Here is an 11,276-nt window from a genome sequence, read left to right as displayed (position 1 = left end):
TTAAGAGATCTGTTATTACATTCAGACATACGGTTCAAACACATTTTGACATTCCTTTTCATGGATTCTCATTTCAGAAAACTACACTTCAGTTGCACCAGTAAGTGAATCATGACTAGTTATAATTCCAGTTCAAAACATCTTTAATTCCTTTTTTTTTTGTCTTTAGACATCTTATGCTGTATTAAGTTTAATCTTGTCCAAATTCGGATACAATCGGCCAAAATGAGTTTCCTCCTGAGGGTGACTGGGCTCAGAGAGAGGGTAAGGAGTTCGGACATCAGGAGGGAATCAGGAGTTAAGCCGCTACTCCTTTGTGACGCCTCCCATTAGAGGTTTTCTGGGCACGCCCAACTGGTAGGAGACCCCTGGGAAGACCCAGGACATGCCGGGATCCCCCAGAATGACCTGGAAAATGTTAAGAGGGGAGTTGGGATCGGCTTGCTGGGCCTGCTGCCACAGCGATATGACCCCAGATAAGCAGCTGATGATTAAGAACTAGTCTTAATTTAAGTGTTGATAGCTCAATAAAGTTTAAACCTTGAAATTAAGTTTGCTTAAAAATGTCATTTAGATTTATCTTTAACTTTTGTTCTGCCAAGTTAGAATTAAAATACAGATATCTTGAATTAGCGTTTCGACTGGGTAACGTTGCAGATAAACAAAACAATGCTAAGCTTTCTGAAGCAACTAAACGCACCAAGATCCGAAACACATTTTATGAAGAAAAAAAAAACGAAGCAGACTACACAGTCACACTGACATATTTGCCAAACTATTTCACCAAGGTACATGTTATTTTCACCAAAACAGCAGATTTAAGTTACTTATAGTTCTGAAGTTAAGCCTAGAAGAAGCAGCCATCTTGGTCAAGTTTGACTGACTTGTGCTTGTGCGATATTTGAAACGTTAGATATCTCAAAGAGCCTTTCTTGGCCCTAGTATCTTCATGTACCTATGCCTATGTAGGCTAGAGAGATTCATGCATATTTGTTTTGTTGATTAGTATATCAATGTTCTTCAGAGATTTACTGTGTATTATTTGTCAGTAACTTGGAGAAGTAAAACACCGGAATCCAACAACATATGATCAGCAGTATTTTTTAAATCAAATTTACAGTTATAGTTGTAGCAAAAAGTAGTAAAATACATTCAGTTACATTATTATAGCTATAGTGGTGATATGGCCTTTGAGATTTTAATAATATACTGGGTGTAGATAAAAATCATATGTTCTCCTTCATCACCATTGATTCGATGGTGATAGAAATAGGTTTATCTATGGATTCAAAGCCAATTCATTCATATATATATATATATATATATATATATATATATATATATATATATATATATATATATATATATATATATATATATATATATATCAACAGGCGTTCGCTGTTTACTTTACTTTGTCAGACAACCTTGCTTCTTGGGTTATTTTACTTCACTGAGAGCTAGACGTGCAGAGTCATCATCTGAGAATCCACGCAGACAAGTGTGTGAGAATCAGCTGATGCCTGGTTGTCTGCTGTCTTATCTCTATTGTTCCCTCGAGGCACAAACGATAGACAGGGCACACAGGACAGAAGAGACCAAGGACTTTACTACAGACATGTTTGCCTGCAGTGTGGTGTCTCTGGGACCGAGGCTGGTGGGTTGGGACATCAAGCGGTTTGCTGTGGCTGTTTACTTGCTATCACTCCCCTCCAGGAAATGCATTGCTTACATTTTTCTTATTTTCAGATCCGTTGCAGAACAGCCAGACCTCGCTACTATGTCGAGCCAGTAATCATTGACATAAACCATCCTCTGTGAGGGTGTGACCCCTGGCCCCACGGTGACTCACTTACATATCTGTTAGAGGATGCCTCTGGTGGTGAACTGCCTTTTTTTGACAGCTCATGAGTAGTAAAAAAGGAATCAGCAAAGCCAAATATACAACATATGGTAAATTGTTTATTAACAATGTTACACAATGTCCATCCTCAGCAGCAGTGGTTCTGCTGAGACATACACATCTGGCTGGATCTCATTTGCTAAGATTCTACAGAAAAAAACAGTCCAAATATACATATAGTAAACAACTCCATCAAGGACTTAAAAAAATTAATTTAGTAAAACATGTATGTATAGGTTCATACATATATAAATTGCTGAATGTATATATATATATATATATATATATATATATATATATATATATATATATATATATATATATATATATGTCTATAAATATATATGAACAGTACAGTAAAAATTCCATAAAGATTAAAATATCGATATGAAAATGTGAAAAACAGTGTTTTAGTGCAGAAGCATTTCATAATATAAAAATATTGTGTTGTAATTCATTTCTGAAGAAGAAAGGACTTGGGAGCTGTGTGAGCTTAGAGGTGTGTGTCGGCGATGGGGATTCGTCTGAGCTCAACTATTTGGGAGTTGGATATGCTCCCTCCGTCGTGGCTTCCAGGGATGGACTCGTTATCGCTCATGTTAAGGCCGGTCCCTAAAACAGACAGAGAACGTCAGATTGCACTTCCATCCAAACCTGTGAACTTTTCTGTGTTATTTATCATGTGCAATAATTTAGGCACTACCTGTGCATGCATTTTGTCTTTAAGTTCTGTAAATTACATACCGTAATACTCAACAGCAGTGGGTGACCTCATATGCACAGTTTCATTAAATACTATAATAATAAATTATAGTTAATTCCACCAAGAAAGTTACCATATATGTTCAGTGCTGTTTGTTTGTAGGATATCTTGAGAACTTCCAGAGTTCACTATATGTTAGAGAAAAATTAGGCAACATGCCAAACACAATGTTTTTTTATGGATCCAGCAAGTGATAAAAAAGGATTTCTGTGAGGCATTTCTGAATATTTTCACAATGCATGAAATAGTACACAATTCATTGGAGAAAAACAAATCACAAACATTTTTTTGATTCAAAAAGAAATAATATTTTATATTATAAGATAACACATGTGATTTTTTTTTTCTCAGGTAACGACAGAAAAGAGACCTGTATTGATAGTTTGTTCATATTATGCACTTTTCTAGTGTTAACATTCCTATTTTACAATATTTATAAATTACACTAAATAACTGTCTGTGTCTTGATGCAGGTGCTTGTAATAATAATGGGAAAAAAGTCCAAGACTTTTAATGTTCTAGTAAGTGACACATTGCATTTCATAAGCATATAAGGGTGTTGTCAATAAAGCAAATCAAAGGTAGGTGCTCTGGTGGAATGCTCACTTACAGAATACGGAGACGTATGACTCCTGGGACATAACCATGCAGTCACAGCTCCTTCTTACACTGAGTAATATGAAAAAGCTGCCCTTTCACAGTAAAACCAAAGTGTCAATGATCAGCTCTCAGTCGTACTATAGTACATGTGCTGAAAGTACGAATGTGTTTCTGTGTGTGTGTTAATGGTTCTCTAACAAATGAAGTGCAAAGAACCTCATTACAGCGCTACTTACTGACTGACACCTGTGGTGCCCTATTATATAATTTTACTAGCTAATTATCTGTACTGCTAACTGACATGGTTGAGTTTAAAGTTTTGAGAGTGACACGTATGTGAAAAGAGAAGGTCAGAGATCACCAGGGAAAGTGGGAAATAAAACGTCACTGTGACTGGATTTCAAGATTAGCAGAAGATTGTTTGTTATGAAAGTTTTGATTAATGATTATACATTTTCTTAGGGCCATGCCAGAGACCCGCGAGGAGCCACCCAATTTCACTCAATTTAATCTTGCAAATCTGATTTTTTGCTCCAGCAATAATACAAACTATAACATAACACAGCTGAGTTTGCTGATGAGGGGACCAATAAACCCTCTTGCTTATTCGCTGCAGCCCCAAGGCTATTTAAGGTTGAACGCGAGACCAGAATTAGGATGGCAGGGAGAGGTTGGTAGAAGAGCTTAGAGACACATGTCTTGCTGCAACAACTGTTAGTTTATTTCACACACACACACACACACACACACACACACACACACACACACACACACACAGACACACACACACACACACACACACACACACACACACACACACACACACACACACACACACACACACACACAGGTTCTGATTTGGGCTGTCGCCACATTAAAGTAAGGGGTGAGAGGTTAGCTTTTTGCTAAGTGTAACACTATCCTCTCAGCCTAATCCGCATTCATTAACACCCGTAAATCCCTCGAACTCACACCTGCTCGGACAAAATTTAAATTTGGATATTTCCATGGTTACAAGTTTTGTTTTTCTGGGATGCATGCTAGCAGGTATTAAGTGCTGCTACATATAGGCCTATGCTGCACGGAGGTACCTGAACAGACTCTGTGAGGCTCCAGCAAAGTAAAGTTTAATACGGGTTTCAAGATTTAAAGCCTGCTGTGTCCCAAACAGGTCAAAAGTCTCTGCAAAGTCAAATCAAACCCCAGGACGGGAGCTTCAATGGCTCAAAGCCATCAGAAGCATGGCGTTGCTCAATAATGTTCACGATGAATGAGTCCTATATTTTCTCAAAAGTGTACATAAAAAAAGGCATAATACTGACAGAAAATGTTAGCAAATAAGGCTCACTCTTTGAGACAGTGCCAAACAACAAAATACATAAGATGTCAATTAAAAATTTGAGACTACAGCAGCTTCTCAAATTCGATTGACGTAAGCGTCACTGCATCACATCTTTCTTGTACTTGTTTTAAAGTGGTTATTGTTCAGGTGGAGAGTCTCTTTCTGGTACTGCCCTACATTAACAGCAGAAAAGTCTCGTCCTGGTGGACTGAGGCTGTTTCTGGCTGTTGTCCTGCTGGGCCTGATTCCTATTCAGACACTGTGAGGCAATTACTCTGTGATTTCAAAGAGCGAGGAGAGGACGGTCTGAGTGTGTGTTGGTGATGTATCAGTGAGCAGTTTGGGCCCTCAGCTCATTAAACAGGAATGGCAACAGAGGAAGAATAGTTTCCATGGCAGCAAAGAGATTTAGGCTTAGCAGAGGAATGACTAAGTAGGGCTAATCGTAACAGATAATATAGATGTTATATTGTATGCACACGAAGGAATAATCAAATACCCAGACACAAATACTGTCATTTAACCACCAAAAGCAAAAGTTTTATAATCTCTCGCTCTCTCTGTTATAATTCAATCTAACTTTTATAAACTATATTTTTGTATTTGACTAAAGTAAATGTGGCGCCATGCCTTTTTATTTTAAAAAGATGTTGTGTTCTTACTTTAATGTTTAAAATAGTATTGTAGCCAACGCACTTCATTGGACTGTGGTGACTATTTTGCACAGTGTAGTATTTTTTATATTTAACAGGATGCTTTTATGTTCTCAATCAAACTTTAGCGAAGGCAACATTGATTGACTCAAAATGTAACAAATTCATCTTGTTAAACAGTCTGAAGGAGAAGTTGTTGAACAAAAATGAACTAGGAACCTGTAAACTCTTTGGTGAACAATTTGGTAAACAATTTGGTGATAGCACGATTGATACCAAAGAGAAAATTTAATATTATATTGAGTCCCTGTCATGCGTTTTTAGTGCTGCATAATCTGCTGGAAAGCTCTTTGTTCGTGCTGTTGCCTACCTATGTTGCCCCAATACTGCTCAACAGGACCTACTGATTGAAAGTAGGCCAAACTAATTAATAAACTGAAACCAATGTGCAATATCATTGAGATATACTATTAGGAGTTTGTTTGGATCTCTGCAATTTTCGGGAAAAATAGCTGGCTTTGAATTCAAGTGTTATGATGAAGATGCTGAACTAATAGTGAACAAGAAAGTTAGGTCGAGTTTTAAACATGTTTGAGGAAGCAACATTTTGAGCTCATTTGTCAAACATCCTCACCGGTTTTTAAGGCAAATATAAGGTCGTCGAACTCCTGCGACTCCTCGTCTGCTATGACTAGATTGCTGTTGATGAAGCCTCCCTCTGTGGTGTACGTCCCCATCACAGGACTGGGTTTAAACACACCGCTGGGCTGACTGCTGGGCTGCAGCGACGTTCGTTCCCAGTCTGCTGACACCTGAAACAGACAGATACACATATACATCCGTTATGAGAACATACACAATGTGCCTGTCTTGGTGTTACACTACTATTACCTGAGAACTTTGATTGAACCTTGATTTTTATGATTTTATGTTTAATCACACACTGTGAAACGTTAAGCATAATACATTCCTTTTAATAAACCATACTTAATCCAACAATTTTCTTTAATAGCAGCAAAGTATTATCAATAGTTATTAAAATTAAAATAACATGAAAATGTATTCAATTTAATCGAATCAATCAACTTATATAGCACCATTTAAAATAATTTTTCAAGTGATTTGCAACCAGTTACTTAAATATTTTATGCAGAGTAAATGTATTCATGCGTTGTTTATAATGATTAGTTCAGCACCCCAAAACATTAACTTCACACCAACACAGTGCAAAACCAGGTTGAACATTCTCATCATTAATACACAGACACACAGACGCACGCACGCACGCACGCACGCACGCATGCTTAATTCAGAGAATGGCTACGTCTGTCAGCCGTGTAATCGTGTCTGTGATGAGTTAGGGTCAGGCAGAGTGCATGTTGCCCCAGCACTCCGAAGGGTTAAGGCCAACGGACAGGGTCACAGTGGGTTCATGGGGTGAGAGCCTGGTCATTGGGTTAAGGGTTTCATACTATATCAGCCCAACATAAATTATGCTGCCTGCACAGTGAGACAGGTGAAAGTATTTTATTTAGAGTCCAAAGGTAGTATTTTGTTTGTGGGGGATAAAGATTAGATAGATGAGTCCACAGAGCAAATAACAGAAGTGATGGTCAGAAAAAAAGATGGCAGATTGTGAAATAAAAAGAGGGAACTGACAATAGGAAGTCGTCTCATGAGAAAAGAATATCACATTAAGCGTGCACCACAGTCTTTTCAACAACAGCCAGATAAACCATCATGTTTTCCACTCTGTTCATTTATAAGGAATTCCTCATCTGTCCGTGTACATGGCGTGGGTGTGTTTTACGAGTTTTTGAAGCTTTCTGGGCTGTAACCGGTACACAGCGTGTCAGTGAGGTGAATTCAGCCACCAGGCAAGGCACCTCAGAACTGTCACATCCACTTTAATTCACTTCATTTCTTTCTCAAAGAGAAATTCTAAGATTTTGTTTGACACAATTAACACCATTGTTTTACCACCTGTCGCTATTTCACCTTGCTTTTCTACTGACGAGTGTAATAAGTTCCTTACCTTTTTTATTGATAAGGTAATGGCGATTAGGTCTGGTATTGCTCATGGGATTTGTTCACCCAACTGTAGCTCTTCTCAATCTCCTGTTGTTCTGGACTCTTTCCAGCCTATCAGCCTACAATAGTTCATGGACTTAATAAATAAATCAAACCATCGTCTTGCCCTCTGGATTTCATACCATTTTCTCTATTTCAGAAAGTCCTGCCAATTATTGGTCCTGCCATAACATAGATTTTTAATTCCTCATTGTCTACAGGAAGTGTCCCCACCTATTTCAAACATGCCACTCTCCAGTTGTTATTAAAAAAAACTAACTCAGAGCCTGCTTTGCCCTCGAACTACAGGCCTATATTTTAAAACTGCCTTTTCTGTAAAAAAAATCTGCCTGCTCCTCTACGGTTTGCTGTTTCATTTTTTACTTGACTAAAAACATACTTATTTAAATTAGCGTTTGGTTAAACACATGCTATATGACCTACTATTTAAAATCCTTTTTTATCTTTTTATATTTGTTCTGTTTAAATGTTTGGCCCTGTAATTGTCAATTTGGTTTTAACACTCTTATTTATTTATTTTTTCTGACCCCTGTTCAGCCCTTTGTGACCCTTAAGTCTTCTTTCAAAGGGAAGAGGCCAAGTTAGAAGTTGAAAATGAAGTGCAGTGTAACAAAAATAAAACTGCTTAGCATTAGAGTATGAAACATGGCATTGATAAGTGGTGTAAATCCATACAATCTGGTGTGTTTATCTCTGATGGCCTATTTAGATCTACCTGTGTGTGTGTGTAGGTGTGTTCTTTTTCTTCCTGTTTGCGTGTGTTTGTGTGTATACCTCCTCCATGGCGCTGATGAGATTCTGAGTTGATTTGCTGATGTCGCCCCCCACAGTGGTGGGCCCCCCTCCCTGGTAGGTTGAGTCTGGACGGTCATGGCCGCTCATCTCCACTGTGTAACTGGCTTTAGTCGGCCAACACAGCTGGTTGTGCATGACGAAGTACACAGCAAACACATACAACCCCTGTAAAGAATGAGGAAAGCATTAGCAACCTTTTCCATGGCGCTGTTCGTCTGTTAGAGCTCCTTAGTATAAGATCAATCTAAAGCCTGTTTCATACAAGGATTCTGTAACATTGTTGGACTCATCTCTTCATTCGGAAAAAGTCTTTGATACTGGTAGATTTCATGGTTGCTTGTAATGTCAGGGATTCAAGAACTCAATGTTTAAAATATGAATGTAGATATGTTATAATTTAAAACATAAAAATTCATTGTGCCGTTTCAAGTCATACTTCTTCAGGATGCATTATTACTAAGCAATCATTAGCAGAAGTCTCTCCTCGAGCATGATTAATGGAGGATTACTCCATCATGGGCCATGACATCATTGGCCCCCTGGTATGTCTGCTTCCTCCACTTCCCCGTCATTACCAAATCCTCTTGGTCAATAGCACCGGGCTGTGAATTACCCTAAAACACCATAGTATCAAATATCACGGGGCCCTGCCGTATTTCACAACAGTCATCACTGGACGATGACAGGAGACAGAGATAGAACGCACAAGAATGCATGGCACAAATGTAATGAATGTGTGTGCATACAGGTGCACACACACGCATAGCCCAGCCTCACATACAGACCATAAGACTTATGAAAATACTGTTGATTTAAGTGACAAGAAATGGGTCTTAAGTAAGTTTCTGAATACCATGAGGGACAGAAAAAACTACTTTTTATAACAGGAATCGCCACCTTAACGTGGTGGAGGAGTTTGAGTGGCTCGGTGATCTTGGGAGCTAAAGGCAAATGAAGAGCTAGAAATAGATAAAACAAATACACACCTCAGAGGTCTTGAGCTATGCATTTGTTTCTGAAAGAGTCAGTTAACTGAGTCATAAGCCGTCTGTGAGTGTCAAACATCCACAAAAAAATTAATCTGTGTCTGTGCATTAATGTTCCGTTAAGGACAAGCGTGAATGAGCTTCAAAAGGAGAAAAGTATGTTTATTAAAATATGGGACATTTCAGGGTTAAGAGCTGGGTTTACTGTTGTGCATGGTTGTTGCACTGTCTTGCATTTTCTGTGTATAAAGATTAAGAAAGAAATGATCTCCCTTGTGTGATAACATAAAACAGCCAGGTGTGTTTTCATGTGCAGGTGTGTACGTGTCAGCGACCGACCTGTGATTAGCACAGGTCATTAGCAGGCTTTACTACCATAGGCCTGTTATGTAAATGTTCTCTGATCACTGGAGTGTCCACGTCTTTGGAGATGGAAAGCACAGAGCAGCAGGAACAGGGAAGGTGGTGGGTAAAAGGGGGAAGCAACGTTGGAGGAGATAGTGAAGGGTGGTGCTGCTGTGATTAGATTATTGTTATCTAATTTAGCCAGATCGGGTACAGCTGTGGTCCAGAGTAACACTGTAGTTTAATGCAAAACAAGGACCATAAGGAATAAGTAAAAAATAAAAAAAAGTGGTCCATGCTTTGCGAAGTCTAATTAGTTTTTCATCATCACTGCAAATGTGATCAGTTTTACAGATTGGTTCAAACAAATACCCCGCTGCAGACCAACGGAAACTCTGCACCAAACACAGTTGTGCACAGCTGTTACATCTGCAAGCTTTTTAAAGGTGTTCAGTAATCAGCTGTTGGGAAATGTGCCACATCAATAACAACAACGACAAGGTAAACATGGAAAATTCTCCGAATGGAAAATTCACGGCATGAAGGAAACCACAACAGCCGCACCACTCGGCTCAGCTCCAGAGACTTACAGTGTAACGTCTCATGACCTCAAGGCAATGAACACACTAGAAAGTTATAGTGTGACAGATCTCAATAAAGGATAAAATAGCACTTTAAATAGGCAGCCAGTGGAATAATAATTTGCCAGAAAAAGGTTGTTATGCAGAATCTGCTTGGACAAAGATTTTGAAAATGAAATCTAATTTGAAGAGATCTAGGAAGGGGAAGTTTGTTAATAGATGTGAAGTCTCATTGTGCAAGATTTTAAAAGCATTTTGTAATTAGTCCTTTCATCAGAACCTCCTGCAATGGCACCAGAACACATTGACACATAAATTACCTTATTTCATATCTTTGATCATTTATCAGTCTCATGATCTAATTGCTACTCAAGGTGTACAGAGGGCTTGATGAGAAGTACATGTATAGTGTCGTTATTAGGATCCTATTTGCTTTTATCCAACTTTCATTTATTCCTAGAAGTCCCACTATAAGACAAAACTCTTTTACATTTCACAGGAAAATAAATTAAGCTGGCTCCATAATGTGTGTTTGCAACTGTGCTTGGTAACAGCATCTCTATTGACACATGGCATCTTGGCAAAGCAGTGTTTTGTGAAAACTGGGTCAGATGAGTTTGTTTACTGCTAATCAATGTCCTTGGACACACTTTGGCTTTGGGGCTCTTCACCTGTCTGTTCCACTCTGATGAATCCTTCCTCGTTCCTTCAGCCGACCCAGACCAAATCCCAGAGGCTCCCGTTTTAGTCTGGGCTTTGAGCTTGTGATGTAGGAGCTAGGATTGAAAATCAATTCACATAGTTCTTTTTTTTTTAGGCTTTTCATTATTGTTGTGAGTTTGAAAAGTTGGCTGCGATGACCAACTTGACCCCAGAATAATTCCCACCTGAAACCAAGGTCAAAGTGAATGTAATAGGAGGCAATCTATTAGGCTGGCAGGAAGTCCTTTTATGTTGTATTTCTCCTGTCTCTGTAGAGATGGAGCTGATTATGCTGGAGGCAGGAGGTGATCGGTGTTTTATATGTGATTTAGGAACGTGAGAAATGATTGGTCACTGAATCCCTTAGTGTCACAGAACTCACAAATTTGGTCATATAACCGATGACCGCTGACTTTAAAGAGCACCATCACACTATTGGTCAGTGGAAGAAACTGACCACATGATGTCACAGAGTGAGACCAACTCTACTGGAGCTCATAAACAAGTGCTAAGTG

At 38.7% G+C, this 11,276-nt stretch overlaps 1 protein-coding gene across 1 annotated transcript in view; it reads right to left on the bottom strand.

Moving 5' to 3' along the window:
- Positions 1-2,255: 2,255 nt before the first annotated feature.
- The window catches only part of adgrv1 (adhesion G protein-coupled receptor V1), a 95,956-nt gene continuing 86,935 nt past the window's right edge, over positions 2,256-11,276 (bottom strand). The window contains exons 93-95 of the mRNA XM_068604771.1: positions 8,127-8,312; positions 5,896-6,073; positions 2,256-2,515 (exon numbers count right to left, since the gene is read on the bottom strand). Coding sequence (XP_068460872.1) covers positions 2,397-2,515; positions 5,896-6,073; positions 8,127-8,312 — 483 coding nt within the window. The 3' untranslated portion in view covers positions 2,256-2,396. The remainder of the gene's footprint in view (positions 2,516-5,895; positions 6,074-8,126; positions 8,313-11,276) is intronic.

Source organism: Clinocottus analis, unplaced genomic scaffold (assembly GCF_023055335.1).
Source record: "Clinocottus analis isolate CAN_PGR_092001 unplaced genomic scaffold, fCliAna1.0.p SCAF_7, whole genome shotgun sequence".
NCBI classification, from domain to species: Eukaryota; Metazoa; Chordata; class Actinopteri; order Perciformes; family Cottidae; genus Clinocottus; species Clinocottus analis.
The sequence above is the reverse complement of the archived record's forward strand: the minus strand, read 5'-3'. Positions and strand labels throughout refer to the sequence as shown.